The following is an 18,654-nucleotide window of genomic DNA, read 5'->3' on the forward strand; positions in this document are numbered from 1 at the left end:
AACTCAATTATGGCCTGAAGTGTTGATTTCATCTAATAATAAAACTAGAAGGATAACATCCACAAAGTTGAATCAGTTCATCTGGACACAAGTTTGTTGTAGAGATACGTTTCGCCACTCAATCTTCAGTGAAGAAGAAGTCACTCAGATTGAGTGGCGAAACGTATCTCTACAACAAACTTGTGTCCAGATGAACTGATTCAACTTTGTGGATTTGTGTACCTGGATTATTGAGCATGCATCAACAGATAGAAGGATACATTTTTTTAACTGCCACAATTACTATTTTTATTGGTTTTTTAAATGAAATATTTTTAGGTTAAAAATTCCTGTAACTTTTAGTGTCACTAGATGTATTTTTTTCAGACCATATTTCTCCAATAGGACCTTAAGTGTCTAAAATAAATAAATTAATAAATAAACTAATTATTATTATTTTGCTTGTCTGTCTTTATGAATAGTATTGATCAGTCATTAAGTTTTTACACGAAAAGGTTGAGAGTCCCTTATGTTAAATACTTTGTTGCCAGTTTATTTTGTACACCCACCATGCACAGACTGCATTTCCAAAAAAGTTGGGACATTTTGTAAAATGCAATAAAAAAAAGTTCTTTTTCTTGAACCTTTATTTAACTGACAAAAGTAAAGAAAGGACTTGCTGACCAGCTTGATTGTAAATGTAAACAAATTTAGAAATTGATGACCGCAACACACTTAAAAATAGTTGGGACAGGTTAAAGAGAGTGAAAAGTTTTCATTTTCATTTTGAGGTATACAGGTGAGGTGTTGTGATTGAGTATTGAAATGGGTCCTGGCTCACCACTTTGTGCCAATTTCACCATCTGCTGTGTAACTGTTAGAAGATTATGGGGAAACTGGAGAAATATTAGCTTATGCAAGGATGTAACAGATACCACTGTTGAATTTGCATGACCGTCAAGCCTTCACATGGCATTACATGAGTAACCATCATGCTTCTGGGATAAATATAGCCACGTTTACTCATGGGTACTTCGGAAAACCATCGTCATTCAACATAGTCCGCTGCTGCATCAAGAATGCAACCTGAAAGTGTTATTAGGCAAAGAGGAAGACACACATCTGTTCATGCAGAAACTGTGGAGTTCTCTGAGCTTATCTAAAAACATCTAGACTTATGAGCTAAAGCCAAAAGCCAAAATTTGTTACGGGTTTGGCTTGCATAGGTGTGAAGGTATTATTGATGCAGAGGATGCTATTAACTTTTTTGAGTGTATTTGTAACATGGCTTATCTGGTGAGTCACATTAAGAGTTGTGTTCTTCTGTGTTGCTATTTTGGCCATCAGCAGGGGCACGGAGGTGCAGATGATTGATGCATCAGTTTCTTTTGATTGACAAACACTTGTATCTTGTAAGCATTAGTTCTCTCCAGGTGGAAGTTATTCAGTATATCACAGATTCTCCCTCTCAGTTTCACCAGCTCTTCTTTCTCCTTTTGTTGTAGCTGCTTTTCTGTAAATGTAAAGCCGTAATGCCAGGCTGCTTGGTCCGGTTTGGTTTTCTGCTGTCGTGCGATGCTTGTATCTTTCTGGGAACTCATCCCAGTGTCGCAGGGAGAGAGCAGATTGCCCCGGGGTGGTGCGACACCCTTTTTCTGGAGTGGGCCCCACCCAAATCCATGTTCTGGGTTCTCTGTCTTTTCTTTCTTCATGAGAACTATGCACTTTCTCTGTTGTGGGCTGCATGTTTTTGGGTCTTTCATTTGTCACTGTTAATAATTTAATAAAATGTCCTCTTATTTGTTAGTTCTGATTAAATATCTTTGACTTGGGTTTTTTCCATTTTAAATGTATTTATATACAAGTAAAATACAAGTAAAAGGTTATCTTATAGTAATCTTTTATTTGTACCTTTGTCAGTTAAATAAAGGTTCAGGATAATTTAATCCCAGATTCATTTTTTTCGGTTTTTTTATTATTCTTTATCGTTTAATTATTAATATCTAGTTACAATCAACTACAATGTACAATGTTACAATGTATTTGATAACTGGCAGCTCAGTGTATGTATCTGTCCATTATTGACTTCTCCTCACATGCTCGCGGTCTCTTTTTTTATTATTATTTCCTCTATTATTTATATCTCTTGTTTCCTTATGAGTGGACGTTGCTCTTTTTCTTTTGTTCGTAGGATGTTGAGAGTCACAGTAGACTTTTCCTTCGTCTGTCTCCAACTAACCCTTTCACCCCTACTCCTTTTAAGGTTTGTGGCCCTGTGTGTTTGTGGGTCTGATTTAACATGCTATAATGGGCACTTTTCCACTAGCTTTAAATGCATGGATCTAAAACACCCCTGCTCTGTGTGTGTTTGTGTGTGCCAGTTTAATAGTCATTGTAATAATTTTTGTGAAGACTTTGTGAAGGCTTTTTCACTTATGGGGCAATTTCCAGTTTAAATCATGTTATTGATGTAACACCCTTCTGTTATAGAGCTGGCACATTAGGAATTTCTTTGTCAACAATTAATTAAAAAAGATAACCCATCCTTTCCGAATCATGGATAGTACAAGTGTACAATTAAGCTGCAAGGATTAATATTAGATGTATATCAGAAACCCAAGGCCTCTCAAAAAATGGGAGTCACAACATTCATAAAATCATTCAGACAATTGACGAAGGAGTTAGTTTAATGAACTGATGGTTATTTAAGTAATAAATAAGTATTTGTGGCACTCTGGTGGCACAGTGATAAATTATGTTAGCCCACTATTGTTGGGATCCAGGGCTCAAATCCCCAATGGTGCTATCAACCAGTCAGGTGTCTACACACAGACTATGTCTGAGAACGGGGGATGACTGAAGCCCTTCCATTAACTGGCATCCTGTCTTTCTGCATTGAGCCCAGTCATTCCAGGGAAACCATACCATCGCTACCCCAACCAGGATAAAGCTGTCTTAAAATGTAAAACTGAAATATGACGTTTTTGGGCAAGCAGCAGAAGCATAAATTTATACTCTTGTGATCAACGAAGTAAACCGAAGTAGGGATAGCATTCTTAATGAAAAATAATTGGTTAAAATCATTAAGGTCAATCTAAAAGTGGTTTCTTTGACAGCATGATGTATTGTATTTCTGGTACACTAATTGCCACCACTGTGAAATTGCCCTAAAAAAATTATTGTTTTTTTCTTTTGTCTTTGTTAATAATGCTTGCTGGGTCTTCATTTAATACCAATCAGTAGTTTAGATTTACCCTGCTGGCTTTAGATTGAAGCGAAGTGAATATTTTATTTAGTTAGGATAGTAAATAACACATTGATTAAATGACTAAAATTTTTGTGCACTAAAACCTACTGCATTAAAGCCCCAATCAGGAATATCGGAAACAGTGACTGCAATTGTGATTTAATTAGACATGTATTTGTGTGTGTGTGTGTGTGTGTGTGTGTGTGTGTGTGTGTGTGTGTTATTTATTTGACCTGCAAATATTACATATTCCTTATTGGATCTTTAAACGTGTATGTACACTCATCAGCCACTTTATTAGAAACACCTGCTCATTCATGAAATGTTCTAATTTGCCAATTAATGTAAAATCATACAAGCCAATCAAGAGCTTTGATTAATGCAGTGGTCCTCAATGAGCCTAGAGGGGGGTCTTGTAGTAGCCAGTCATTTATTTTCATTACACTGGGCCTTAATGAAACATTCAGAAGCATTACATAAACCGTGTCTAACCTTGCACTATTTCTACATCTGCATGTATTTATGAACAAGTATGTTCAGAATTGATAGTCATGAATCTTAATGTTCAATATATTAATCAATTAGCATAGTGAAAATGCTGACATTTTTGACATAACCCTCAATAAATCCTCCAGTATTGCTTCAGATGCATATTATGAAATGCTTATATGTTTGTTTTGAAGGCCTAAAGTACATACCCCATTCATTGTTTACATTACAGATATTTTTGTATTTACTTTATTAACATGTATGATATTTAATATTAAAATCTGTATCTGTTGTTGGTTTTGTAGCTAAATCGAGATCCAGGTAAAGTTTCCCCGACGATGCCCTTCCTCTCAGTACCACTCATAGGTGAGACGGACACGGACGTGCCCACAGGTAGTCCTGATACGGGTCTTTCTAATGAGGATAAGGAGGATGAGTTTGGCTACACCTGGAGTGAGTAATGTAGTCTGTCACTGATAATGCACTAACACGCACGACACTACCAACTGACAACTTATTGGAATCCTAATACATTCACAAAGACACAACATGTGGACAGCCCTTCTAATGATTAAGCGTCAGCCACACCATTTGGTGACAGGTGTATAAAAACCAATAACCAATAAAATAAATAATATGCTTCCAACTTTGTGGCAACAATTTAAGGCAGGCTCTTTTATCATAGATTTGTTGTGAGTTTGGTGTGGAGGAACATCAGTGACCTGCACAGAGCCCTGTTCTTATCTTCAGTGATATGGTACATCAACTGTAAGCCAGGCTTTATTAGCTTACTGTGCCAGTCATTACAAATGTTCTCAACTAAATAGGCAGACACACTCCAAAATCTTATGCAAAGCCTTCCTGTAAGAGTAAGGGCTGTTAAAGCCTTAAGAGAAAAGCCATAAAGAATCCAACAGTCTTACTTTTGGCTATGTAGTACAGTCGACCCTTGAGTTTCGAACGGTTTACCATATGAACATTTTGGGTTACGAACGATCTTTTTCAACTTAACGTACGAACAAATTTCGGATTACGAACCGAAATTCGCGAAACATCACTAACAAGTTGACGCCGAGCGTCTCTCTCTCTGTATATATACAGTGAGCGAACATTCGGACAGCGGACGATGTTTTTCCGGTGTTTTCAATATTAAAATGTCCACAAATAAGGTGCAGAGAGAGCACAGAGCTGAGAAACATTACATTTGTTGTTGTATAATTACTCCTGCCAGTAGCTGTCACTGTGTATCAGACAGAGGGGACAGTGAGTGACAGAGAAGAAGGAATTTGGCTCAGTAAAGTATTCTTTCTTTCGTGCAATTACACCTACAAAATACAACGCTATTGAAATAAAGAAGGAAATAATAGAGAAATATGAGTTATTGTTGTTTCTGGTAGATACATTTTATAAAAAAAAAAAGGAAATGTATTATGGTGTATGTGATGGTGTATTATGGTGTATGAAATGTGATGTGTGTGTTTTTTATGTACAGTACTACTGTGTATTGTTGTTTATTATTGTTTATTACAGTATTATATATTCTATAATTTAAGATTTAAGGGAAAATATAGTTGTATTTAGAACAAAAAAGACCATTTAAGACATTTATTCTATTTACATTACAATTCTATTACATTGGGAAAAATAGGTTTAACTAACGAGCATTTTCACTTAAGAACAGCTCTTTGGAACCAATTAAATTTGTAAGTCAAGGGTCCACTGTATATATACTGTAAATAATTTGTAGAATAGGTCTGTTATACTTTTAGCATAAACAGATTAGTTAATGAGCTACAGTGGATGCCAGATATGCAATAAAGCAGTATTACCTGATCAGCTGAACCAGGTGTCTATATTTTGTTCTGACTACATAAATAGAGTCTGAGGATTCCACAGCATTTAATTAAAAAACTACAAGATAGTTTTATGCTGTCTCCGCTATTACAGACCCCCACCCCGATAATGTACAACCTAAGAATATTATGCACAACTTCTCTTCACCTGTCAGAAAAAAAAGGTCTCGCATAGTGAGCAGTTAAGCTGTACTTACAGTAACTGTGATAGAGCTCATCTCACGTGCAGTAACCTCGAACAGCCAGCAGAGGCCGCAATTGTGGCAGTGTAGATGCCTAAACGGCAACTAGTACCACTGAGATTTAAACCCAGAGCCCAGCGGTGGTGGGCTAGAACATTTCCTTGCACTGTCCATTCTGACACATGAAAAATAAGTAAAGCATTAATATCACCGCACAACTGTTTTTCCTAAAGAAGTACAAAGCAGAAGGAAAACCCGGAGTGGATGTTTGCATATCTTTAACAAAAAAGTGCTTGTTTAGCTCTCACACTCTTTACTGATGCTTACTGATTGTGTTGTGTACTGATCTTCTCGAGCAGAGAAGGTGGTGGAACGCTATGGAGGCCTGTCCGGTGTGCTGCATATGATCGAGCTGGAGAAAGGCAGAAGCGGTCTGGGTCTAAGTCTGGCAGGAAACAGGGATCGTTCACGCATGAGCGTCTTTGTAGTGGGCATCGACCCCAATGGTGCAGCCGGGAAGGATGGACGCATCATTGTGGGAGACGAGCTGCTAGAGGTGAGTGACGTTCTCCGATTTAATACTAAAACTGAAAAAATAAAACAGCAAACACTTACTGACTAATGGGGTGAGAAGAAGCTGCATTAGATTACCAATACAAATATCTTTATTGCAGATCAACGGTCAGATTCTGTATGGACGATCCCATCAGAACGCCTCATCCATCATCAAGTGCGCACCCTCGAAAGTCAAAATCATCTTTATCAGGTTTGTCCAATTTTCACACGAGCTATAATCTGATTCAAATAAAAGATGCAGGATTAAGGACTTTTTGGATTATAAAACCCAGTGTGTTCAGTACCGAGTCTGAACCAGCAGGTGGAGCCAGTGCTTTAAAATAGAATACGCGTCTAAAATGATACTCCAGTGTTTTTACCCAAAGTGTTTTTAATCATCTGTATATTCATGCAGCTATTTTTAAATAGCAGAAAAAGACAATGCAATGCCTTTAGTTCTAATAAAAATATAAACTATGTATATTAATCAAAAAACCATACACATTATTGTACTACCACAATTGGAGCCAAGCTTTCTATTGCATTTTACAAACACAGTGACGCTATTGGTACATGTTTTATTATTTACTGTTATTAACATATGACTTTGTCTTTGAATTTAAAAGAAGTACAAAACACAGAATTTGATATTTTATTTAAATGTTTTGACTGTACAAGATTGTACAAGTATTGATTTGAACAAGCCTCTGATTGGTAGATCACATCCTTAAGCATCATTTGAGCATGTGCTTTAATGGAAAGAAAAAGACGTTTTGTTCAAAGTAACTGACATGATTAATGTAACTGTCCAATTATTTATTTATTTATTTAGATTTTGTGCAATCGTACAGAGTTTTTATTGTTGTACTGTACTTTGCACTCACATTCTCTGATGACTCAGCCATGCAGTTGTAACACATGCAGGATGTGTTAAAATGCAGAAAGATTTAAAACTTGAGAAGCTTGAGCTGCCCAGTATGTTGCTCCAAAATGTGTATATCCATCGTAGCCCTATGGGTGACCTCACAGATGTGCAAGTCTCAAATGATAATACTGTTTGTAGTCTTAAAGGCTAAATGTATTTAAGCAAAAACAGCACGAACATATTTAAAATGGATTCACTAATCACTGCTGTCAGTTTTGATTTACACTTTACATACTGTCCCAACTTACGTTCAATAAGAGAAATTGTTTGTTTCTATTCAACAGAAACACAAATGCACTGAGTCAAATGGCTGTGTGCCCTATAAAGGAAGATGGACTGGATGCACAATCACAAGCGGACACCTTCAAAGAGAAAAATGTAAGCAGTAACTTTTTATTAAATTACCAGGTACACCCCGTCAAAGACAGGTCTCAGGGATTTTTGTTTGGCTGTGAGGTAGCCAATTTACTGGCTGTGCATTCCATGCATACACACATTAGTATTCATATAGTGTACCATCAGACAGTTATGCACATCAATGTATGTGGGGTTTGATAAGTACTCAGAAATGTTTATTTTTTAGAATAAATTACATTTAATTTTGTTACATTTTATTACATCTTTTTATTATTTCTTGTATTTCCCTTATAGCTTGAAATTTCTCTCAGTTCTTCTCTGTCTGATACGGATATACTGAAATACGTCAGGAGCACCTCAGCCGTGGTAAACCCCACTCTGCACTATGTCTCTTTGTTTTTGCTCTCCTACCCTCTTTCTTTTTCTCACTCCCCCTTTCATTCCTTACCTCCTTCTTCCACACAGTCGTTCTTCATTCACATGAATACATATTGTTTTATACATTCATTGATATGCCTACATGCTGCCTTTTTGCTCTAAAAGCCTTCTGGCATCTACAAAAAGCTACAGTCAAAAAACAACATAGACCACAAAATAGAAGTTAGAGCATACAAAAAGCACTTTGTATGGGATTTGTAAGAATAGAAGGAACATATTGTCGAGAAAAACAATATCAGATGTTATGATGGGTGTTTGCTAAATTAGCAATTTCAAAGTCTAGAAAGTTCCCAAATGTCAGTTACGTTACCTATATTGCATGGTCTCTTCAGGGATTATGTTTGACTACAAGAAGATTGACTAGCATTAGTCTAACTGTGAGGCATTCTTAGGCCAGGGTCTTTCAAAAATGGGTTGTACAGAAAATGAATCATTAATTAAACTAATTTTAACAGTCACATTTATTTATTTATTTATTAGGGTTTTAACGTCATGTTTTACACTTTGGTTACATTCATGACAGGAACGGTAGTTACTCATTACACAAGGTTCATCAGTTCATAAGTTTATATCGAACACAGTCATGGACAATTTTGTATCTCCAATTCACCTCACTTGCATGTCTTTGGACTGTGGGAAGAAAACGGGGCACCCGGAGTAAACCCACGCAGACACGGGGAGAACATGCAAACTCCACACAGAAAGGATCTGGACTGCCCCACCTGGGGATTGAACCCAGGACCTTCTTGCTGTGAGGCGACAGTGCTACCCACTTAGCCACTGTGCCACCCTTTAACAGTCACATAAACACTAAATGAACTTGTACATGAACACCCCTTGTGGAGGCTTTATGTTACATCTTGTAAACCACAATAGGACCAGATCAGAGGGTTGCGGTAAAAATTATGGACAACATGTGGCTCGCTTAAAAAGAATCCATGGTATAGTTCATGCAGTATCAGCCAATGGGTGCAATCACATCATCCTTACAGGCAGCTTGTCTGTCCATGATGGTCAATAGGTGCAGCAACACTTGCTGAGGTCCCTGAAAGATCAACGAATCTTGATATGATCCGAGCCCCCTGCTTATCTCCACAGAGGGTGGGTTTATTACACGGCCAGGCAGGTTTGCAGCTTGGCCATACATTTGAAACTTTCGGACAATACTCCCAATGGTGTCTGGTGTCACAACTTGTTAAACCTTAAGATAAATGAGTTACAACAGCAGAAGCAGGAGACCCACATGTTTTAGTTCTGTCACTGGATTCTTAGCTAACAGTAAACACATGCTTACCCATGTTGGGGTGGTTGAATATTTTCTTTGGGGGTTGAATAATTCTGCTGGCAACTGTACCAAACACAGACTTTGCTTTTATATTTTTCTTTATTGCATTTCTCATATTTTGCTTCTAAAGGAAAAAGAAGAAAAAGGACTTGGGCTGACCCAAGAGGATGCCAGGAATTCAAAAGAAGATGCATTAAAGGTACTGTAAAGTTCAAAAGAAAATCTGTTCATGTGGCTTTGCAATGCCCCCTCATTTCCCTACTCATTTTGATTTATGTTAGATTGGACAACAAGAAGCATTTTTTTATATTTATCTGTTAATATGGTTGCTCTGATACTTACACTGATCAGCCATAACATTAAAACCACCTCCACTGTCCATTTTATCAGCTCCACTTACCATATTGAAGCACTTTGTAGTTCTGCAATTACTGTCTGTAGTCCATCTGTTTCTCTACATACTCTACATACAACCCCTACAGGACCACCACAGAGCAGGTATTATTTAGGTGGTGGATGATTCTCAGCACTGCCGTGACAAACACATGATGGTGTTGTGTTAGTGTGTGTTGTGCTGGTATGAGTGGATCAGACACAGCAGCACTGCTGGAGATTTTAAATACTGTGCCCACTCGCCCACTCCTACCTAGTTGGTCCACCTTGTAGATGTAAAGTCAGAGACGATCGCTCATCTATTGCTGCTGTTTGAGTTGGTCACCTTATAGACCTTCATTAGTGGTCACAGGATGCTGCCCACAGGGCGCTGTTGACTGTTGACTGGATATTTTTGGTTGGTGGACTATTCTCAGTCCAGCAGTGACAGTGAGGAGTCCATCAGTACTGCTGTGTCTGATCCACTTACACCAGCACAACACACACTAACACACCACCACCATGTCATTGTCACTGCAGTGCTGAGAATGATCCACCACCCAAATCATACCTACTCTACTGTAGTGGTCCTGGGAGAGTCCTGACCATTGAAGAACAGCATAAAAGGGGGCTAATAAAACATGCATAGAAACAGATAGACTACACTCAGTAATTGTAGAACTACAAAGTGCTTCTATATGGTAAGTGAGGCTGATAAAATGGACAGTGAGCGTAGAAACCAGGAGGTGGTTTTAATGTTATGGCTGATTGGTGTATAGCTGTGCACCACATAGGGTACAACATAATAGCTTTTACATTTTTTGTAGTGCACTATGCCAGTATGAAGGTTATTGTTAAAATAACATAGTATACAAAAAGGTATACATTTATCTTGTGTGTGTGTTTGACAAATTAAAGATCTCTGTAAAGCCCAGCATTTATACCAGAGGATCAGACTCATTGACTGCCTCACTACCCAGCATGCACTTTTCCTCAGTGCCATCATTAGAAATGGAGCCAACCACTAGTGAGTATAAAAGTGCTCAGTCAATAATCCTGCAGGGTAGAAAACCTCAGTGTGGTTATTTATAGTTATTGATTTTTTAATGGTATTCGTAATGGTGAATGTGTTTCAGGCTCCAGCAGGTCATCGACTCCTGCAACCTTCATCTCTGACCCTGTGACCTGCCCAATAATTCCTGGCTGTGAGACCACCATAGATATCTGTAAAGGGAGAACAGGACTGGGTCTCAGCATTGTGGGCGGATGTGATACACTACTGGTACGTATGATTTATTTTTAGAAGCAGGGGTGCAGTAGTATTACACTCTGGAGTGAGCACCAATACACCTTAAGGCATTACACAATCACCCGTTCACTCACTTACATTGATTTTTACAACGCACTTTATACTGGCCATGGTCACAGTGGCTGGAATCCTGGACAGGACAACATTCTATTGCAGTGCTTCACACATACAGTGTATCACAAAAGTGAGTACACCCCTCACATTTCTGCAAATATTTCATTATATCTTTTCATGCGACAACACTATAGACATGAAACTTGGATATAACTTAGAGTAGTCAGTGTACAACTTGTATAGCAGTGTAGATTTACTGTCTTCTGAAAATAACTCAACACACAGCCATTAATGTCTAAATGGCTGGCAACATAAGTAAGTACACCCCACAGTGAACATGTCCAAATTGTGCCCAAATGTGTCGTTGTCCCTCCCTGGTGTCATGTGTCAAGGTCCCAGGTGTAAATGGGGAGCAGGGCTGTTAAATTTGGTGTTTTGGGTACAATTCTCTCATACTGGCCACTGGATATTCAACATGGCACCTCATGGCAAAGAACTCTCTGAGGATGTGAGAAATAGAATTGTTGCTCTCCACAAAGATGGCCTGGGCTATAAGAAGATTGCTAACACCCTGAAACTGAGCTACAGCATGGTGGCCAAGGTCATACAGCGGTTTTCCAGGACAGGTTCCACTCGGAACAGGCTTCGCCAGGGTCGAACAAAGAAGTTGAGTCCACGTGTTCGGCGTCATATCCAGAGGTTGGCTTTAAAAGATAGACACATGAGTGCTGCCAGCATTACTGCAGAGGTTGAAGACGTGGGAGGTCAGCCTGTCAGTGCTCAGACCATACGCCGCACACTGCATCAACTCGGTCTGCATGGTCGTCATCCCAGAAGGAAGCTGACGCACAAGAAAGCCCGCAAACAGTTTGCTGAAGACAAGCAGTCCAAGAACATGGATTACTGGAATGCCCTGTGGTCTGACGAGACCAAGATAAACTTGTTTGGCTCAGATGGTGTCCAGCATGTGTGGCGGCGCCCTGGTGAGAAGTACCAAGACAACTGTATCTTGCCTACAGTCAAGCATGGTGGTGGTAGCATCATGGTCTTGGGCTGCATGAGTGTTGCTGGCACTGGGGAGCTGCAGTTCATTGAGGGATACATGAATTCCAACATGTACTGTGACATTCTGAAACAGAGCATGATCCCCTGCCTTCGAAAACTCATGGCAGTTTTCCAACACGATAACGACCCCAAACACAACCTCCAAGATGACAACTGCCTTGCTGAGGAAGCTGAAGGTAAAGGTGATGGACTAAACCCAATTGAGCACCTGTGGCGCATCCTCAAGTGGAAGGTGGAGGAGTTCAAGGTGTCTAACATCCACCAGCTCCGTGATGTCATCATGGAGGAGTGGAAGAGGATTCCAGTAGCAACCTGTGCAGCTCTGGTGAATTCCATGCCCAGGAGGGTTAAGGCAGTGCTGGATAATAATGGTGGTCACACAAAATATTGACACTTTGGGCACAATTTGGACATGTTCACTGTGGGGTGTACTCACTTATGTTGCCAGCCATTTAGACATTAATGGCTGTGTGTTGAGTTATTTTCAGAAGACAGTAAATCTACACTGCTATACAAGCTGTACACTGACTACTCTAAGTTATATCCAAGTTTTATTTCTATAGTGTTGTCCCATGAAAAGATATAATAAAATATTTGCAGAAATGTGAGGGGTGTACTCACTTTTGTGATACACTGTACATATTTACAGTATTTACTCACTTACTTGGGTAATTGGGTGGTGTACTCTAACCCAATACTGCAAAGATCTGGGGATCCAGGGCCTGAATCTCAGCAATGCTATCGGTCATTTGGGCGTCTGCATGGACATGATTTGCTAATGTCCTTAGGGCATTGGGAGACACACTTGTCCCACTGGTCCCAAGCCCGGATAGAAATAGGGTTGCGTCATTAAGGGACCAGATATGCTGCGGCAACCCATATAATAAAAGCCAGTCTACCTTTTGCATATTTTAAGAGGTGGGAGGAAGATAAACAACAGTGCTTTTTAGTGACTGTCCTATATTAAATAATGTTTATTAGTTCATTTGTCGTCTGTTTTACCACCTCGTTTGCTATATAATGTAAACTATGTTAATTAGATATTTTTTTTCCATTTGTTTAATTTTAGTTTATTATCTTATTTATGTAAATGTTGCTTACAGGGTGCTATAATTATTCACGAGGTGTATGAAGAAGGTGCTGCTGCTAAAGATGGCAGGCTGTGGGCAGGAGATCAGATTCTTGAGGTAATGCTTATCCACATTGTCTCTATCCTCAAGGCTACAGTATCTCCAATATTTAAACCAAACACATATCTACAACATACAATAATTACCATTATACAATTATCATTATACTCAATACACCAAGTGGCTCAGTGGGTAGCACTGTCACCTCACAGCAAGAAGGTCCTGGGTTTGATCCCCAGGTGGGGCGGTCCGGGTCCTTTCTGTGTGGAGTTTGCATGTTCTCCCCGTGTCTGTGTGGGTTTCCTCCGGGTGCTCCGGTTTCCTCCCACAGTCCAAAGACATGCAAGTGAGGTAAATTGAAGATACAAAATTGTCCATGACTGTGTTCGATATAACCTTGTAAACTGATGAACCTTGTGTAATGAGTAACTACCGTTCCTGTCATGAATGTAACCGAAGTGTAAAACATGACGTTAAAATCCTAATAAACAATCAAACAAACCAAGCATCACAATAATATTTATATCAGCTACAATAATTTAAATCCGCTATTTTTTAAAGCTAATGCATGAATGTATAATTAAAATAATTGTTCTATTTATCTCTTGATCTTTTGATCTCTTTTGCTTTCACAGGTGAATAATATAGATCTGCGCACAGCAACTCATGATGAAGCTATAAATGTGCTGAGGCAGACACCACAGCGGGTGAGGCTGGCCGTATACCGTGAAGAAGGCCAGTATAAGGAGGAAGAGCTGTGGGACATGCTCACTGTGGAGCTGCAGAAGAAACCTGGACAAGGCCTCGGACTCAGTATAGTCGGAAGAAGGTGATGGAGTTTTACTTTACAGAGAACAACTTAGTTTTGGCATTCCTCAAATTTATTACAACCCCCTTTTCAGAAGCAATGACTTTAAATGTTTGGGCAGACCAGCTTGATTGTATTTTTCAAAATTACACTATAAGCAGGTGAATTGGTTAACAGGTAGAAATGTCAATACTATAAAAGGAGGATTTAACAAAGGCTCAGTGTTTGTAAGCAAAGATGGGTCATGACTCACCACTTTGTACCAAATTTTATGAAAACATTGTTCAAAAAGATTACGTTATTTTATGTGTTTTACCAACTACTGTACATAACATTGTAAAAAGATGCAGGGCATTGGAGAAATCTCAGTCCATGTTGGGAACTGTAAATATGTGTTAAATGTGTGCACACTTCGAGCTTGCAGTATGCAACATTTGAAGCAGCAATGCATGAGAAACTGTCATGCTACTTTAATAAATATAGCCATGAGTATTTCGAAAAACCATTGATACTTAACACAGTCTACCATTGCATTAAGAAATGCTACCTCAAACTTTGTTTCACAGAGCAATACGTAAGATGATTATGATTGTTAAATGTTATGGAAAGCATAGCAAACCCATGTATTGTTTGTTTTCTCAGGAATGGTACTGGTGTGTTTGTGTCAGACATTGTAAAAGGAGGTCTTGTTGAGAGTGATGGGAGACTCATGCAGGGTGATCAGATTCTGTCTGTTAATGGACAGGATGTACGGACAGCAACACAGGAGTCTGTCGCTGCCCTGCTTAAGGTAATAAAAAAAGTAGATAATAAATAAACTATGCTTTGCAAGAATAATACATATACAGTAAGGTGTATAAATAAATAAACTAAGTATGTTTAATTATTGAACACTGGAATGCACAGTGTGTCAACGACTCTTTCCTGTTCTTTTGTGATTGTGCCCCTGTCCTCAAAGCAAAGTCCATAAAGACTTTTGATATGAGACTTCAGTGGCCTGCACAAAACCCTAAACTTAAGCCTATTAAAACCCTTGTGAATTGAAAAATTTATCATTAGCCACAATGTTTTTGTCCATGCCTGACGTCACAAATATTCCACAATTATCTGCTTTTCCCATAGATGCAGTTGTAGTTGGATATGGGGCTAAATAAACAATGGGATTTTAAATAAGCTTTTAGCCATATAGTGTATTAAAAAACAAACTGATAATTCATTACTATTTAGCATGTTGTTACTACCATAATATCATTTTTGCATTGTGTGTGTCATTAGTGTTGTGTGGGTCCAATTAAACTGGAGGTGAGTCGCTTCAAGGCGGGACCATTCCATTCAGAGAGACGTCTCTCATTGGGCAGTCAGGTAGGCAAACATTTAATATTTATTTAAATTGACAGTACTGCTTAAAACCTGAAAAATAACATATGTGTGTGTGTGTAGATAAGTGAAGGTGGAAGCTGTAAAGCCAGTCAGCAGTTTCTTACAAGTTCTGGAAGCCTACAGGGAGAGTTTGAAAGTGTCCAGAGGAGTCAAGAATGTAAACAAAATACGCCATAAGAAATTCAGATATTTAATTCATACAAATTTACGTATTATGTAAATAAATGAGATATTTTTCTCTTATTTCAGCACTGGACCAAGACATCCGAACAGTAGAGATCTTTAAGGTAAGATGTGCTGGTGACTTACTGATGTTAAAGCTCCATAAATTAACCGTACCAGTGAAATCTAAAGTTTAAAGCATTGTTTATGCTGCGCCATAGTTGCTGAATGGACTGAAAGTTTAGAATCTGCTCTTAAAGAAAAAAACTTGTAAAGTGATTGATATTGAATCACGACATATTGTGTGTGTTTTAGGGCCCGTCCGAGTCTCTGGGGGTCAGTATAGCAGGTGGCGTGGGCAGTCCTTTGGGTGATGTGCCTATATTCATCGCCATGATGAATCCAGCTGGTTTGGCAGCGCAGACACAAAAGCTCAGAGTATGTGTGTTTTTGTTTGCCATCAGACTTGGAAACCCGTCATGATTGCATTTCATTCCTGAGTAACCCTGTCACTCTCACTTCCTCACTGTTTGCTCTTCTGTGGTGCAGGTTGGTGACAGGATCGCATCAATCTGTGACACATCTACAGAGGGCATGACTCATAGCCAGGCTGTATCGCTACTGAAAAATGCTACAGGGACCATAAGTCTGCAGGTACAGACACACACACTCAGTACCATCGTTGTTAATTTTCAGTACTTAATGCTGGTTAATATTTGTGTTTAGGTTGTTTTAGGTGATACCACAGTAACTGGACCTCCACTAGATCAGACATCTGGACTCACCAGTAGCAGTATTTTCCATGATGACCTGGGGTGTGTAACACACACACACACACACACACACACACACTTGTGTAAACCTAATGTCTGACAGAAGTGAAACCCCATGTGGTCTTCTGCTGTTGTAGCCCATCTGCCTCGAGGTCTGACATACTGTGCAATCTGAAATGCGTCTTTGCTTACTGTTTTATTTATTTATTAGGATTTTAACGTCATGTTTTACACACTTTGGTTACATTCATGACAGGAATGGTAGTTACTGGTTATACCATATTCATCGGTTCAAGCTTTCAATGTCAAACACAGTCATCTGTATCACAGTATCTCCAGTTCACCTTACTTGCACGTCTTTGTACCATGGGAGGAAACTGGAGCTTCTGGAGAAAACCCACACAGACACGGAGAGAACATGCAAACTTAACACAGAAAGGACCCGGACTGCTCTACCTGGGAATCGAATCCAGGACCTTCTGGCTGTGAGGCGACAGTTCTACCCTCCAAGCCACTGTGCCGCCCTCTTTGCTTACTATGGGTGTGTTCAAAAACCTAGGGAGCTGCCTTGCTGTCTTACTGCCTACATGGGCAGCTGCCTCAGTAGAGAGGATTCTAAAAGTCATCGACTTATAAGTCAGGTTATTCAAACACGCTACTTAGCGATTCGCTAGCTAAGCTAACACAATTAGCCTCATGCCATTTAAATCAATGGGATGGGGTGGCACAACTCGCTAGCATGTCAACTAACATCTCCCTACGTGTACCGAAAATGGTTAAATTCGATGACAAGCCCGAATTTGCAAAAAAAAAAATTACAGTTGTGCAAGTTTATACAAATTAAAAATCCATAATAATTTATTTACATTTGAAAATAAATCCATACGTTTCTCCACACCGTCTGCCATGTTTTTTTATTTTTCTGTGAGAAAAGTTGTGCCACACTGAATGCTGGGATTGCCTCCACCTCTAAGGCAGCATCGGATGCTCACTCGTTCTTGAATCAAAATATCGTTTAAATTTTAAGATACCTTTAAGGAATCTATGAATTCTAACAGCCTCCTTCTCGGGAGCGTGCGTATGATGACGTAAAATGCCGTCTATGTAGAGAGTGCAATAGGTTTTCAAACACACCCTATATTTTTTTTCATAGAACAAGGTTTATGGTTAAGTTACTGTAACCTTCCTGTGAACTCATACCAGCCTGCCCATTCTTCTTTAACCTGGCTCATCAACACGACATTTCCGCTCACAGAACCACCGTTAAACATGTGTAAACATCCACAAAGATCACATTTTTTCTGTCTGTATGGTTTTATACTTTGTGCTGCTGCCACATGACTAATAATTTAGCATTTTTCTACATAAATCTAATACAATTACACAGGCATGCATTAATTGTTAAATGTTTCCCATTACATTTGATTATACTATGTACTTTATATTTTAATGATGTATGTGTTTGCATCTCTGCAGTCCCCCACAGTGTAAAACCATTAATCTAGCGCGAGGACCGGACGGTTTGGGTTTCAGTATAGTGGGAGGTTTTGGCAGCCCTCATGGTGATTTGCCAATCTACGTTAAAACCGTGTTTGGAAAGGTACAACTCTAATCTCAATATAAACTCACACTAATCTGAAATCGTGGACTAAAAAAAAATCTGTTCTTGTACACTAATATGTGTGTGTGTTTGTGTAGGGTGCTGCGGCAGAGGATGGGCGTCTGAAGCGTGGGGATCAGATACTAGCTGTTAACGGGCAAAATTTGGAGGGAGTCACACATGAGGAGGCAGTTGGCATTTTGAAAAAGACCAAAGGCACCATCACCCTCACTGTGCTCTCATAGAGAAACAGTCATGTACAGTTACACTCGTACACAATAGAGTACATTCACCTCAAAATCTGCACATAAATTGAATAGTTTGTATAGGCATAAATGTATTACCCCTTGTATATTTTACAGACTTGAAGTTATTAAAAACACTGGTTTAGTATACACACTGTGATCTTTTGATATTATTAATGTAGAAATATCTGGTACGAAGAACCTCATATACCCAAATAACCAAATGCTGTTTAAAAGGTCTGTCTAAAGTAATTGCAATGCTGGGGAACAGCAACACAATGCAACAAAGCAGCTGAGAATGATTATTTTTTATTAAGTGCTAGTAATTTACAGCATAGGAGAATGAGCGACCATAAGAATTAGGCAAATGAGGCAAAACACTGTGACAATAACCAGTCACATCCAAACACAGAGAGACTCAACTCCACCCAAACAAACCAAATATT

General features: G+C 39.0%; 1 protein-coding gene across 11 annotated transcripts in view; it reads left to right on the forward strand.

The window, feature by feature from the left end:
• Positions 1 to 18,358, forward strand: part of LOC134326969 (multiple PDZ domain protein) — an 80,907-nt gene extending 62,549 nt beyond the window's left edge. For 9 of the 11 annotated variants that reach the window (XM_063009050.1, XM_063009056.1, XM_063009053.1 and 6 more), the window contains 20 exons: positions 2,171 to 2,242; positions 4,021 to 4,168; positions 6,110 to 6,306; positions 6,425 to 6,516; positions 7,515 to 7,608; positions 7,882 to 7,953; positions 9,441 to 9,509; positions 10,601 to 10,709; positions 10,819 to 10,964; positions 13,214 to 13,297; positions 13,876 to 14,069; positions 14,691 to 14,838; positions 15,324 to 15,410; positions 15,489 to 15,585; positions 15,678 to 15,715; positions 15,906 to 16,028; positions 16,140 to 16,244; positions 16,317 to 16,405; positions 17,840 to 17,963; positions 18,062 to 18,358. In XM_063009050.1, coding sequence (XP_062865120.1) covers positions 2,171 to 2,242; positions 4,021 to 4,168; positions 6,110 to 6,306; positions 6,425 to 6,516; positions 7,515 to 7,608; positions 7,882 to 7,953; positions 9,441 to 9,509; positions 10,601 to 10,709; positions 10,819 to 10,964; positions 13,214 to 13,297; positions 13,876 to 14,069; positions 14,691 to 14,838; positions 15,324 to 15,410; positions 15,489 to 15,585; positions 15,678 to 15,715; positions 15,906 to 16,028; positions 16,140 to 16,244; positions 16,317 to 16,405; positions 17,840 to 17,963; positions 18,062 to 18,208 — 2,235 coding nt within the window. In that variant the 3' untranslated portion in view covers positions 18,209 to 18,358. The remainder of the gene's footprint in view (positions 1 to 2,170; positions 2,243 to 4,020; positions 4,169 to 6,109; positions 6,307 to 6,424; positions 6,517 to 7,514; positions 7,609 to 7,881; positions 7,954 to 9,440; positions 9,510 to 10,600; positions 10,710 to 10,818; positions 10,965 to 13,213; positions 13,298 to 13,875; positions 14,070 to 14,690; positions 14,839 to 15,323; positions 15,411 to 15,488; positions 15,586 to 15,677; positions 15,716 to 15,905; positions 16,029 to 16,139; positions 16,245 to 16,316; positions 16,406 to 17,839; positions 17,964 to 18,061) is intronic. The other 2 variants (XM_063009055.1, XM_063009059.1) reach the window with 1 other exon arrangement.
• Positions 18,359 to 18,654: the final 296 nt, after the last annotated feature.

This window comes from Trichomycterus rosablanca, chromosome 14, assembly GCF_030014385.1.
Source record: "Trichomycterus rosablanca isolate fTriRos1 chromosome 14, fTriRos1.hap1, whole genome shotgun sequence".
Lineage (NCBI taxonomy): Eukaryota > Metazoa > Chordata > Actinopteri > Siluriformes > Trichomycteridae > Trichomycterus > Trichomycterus rosablanca.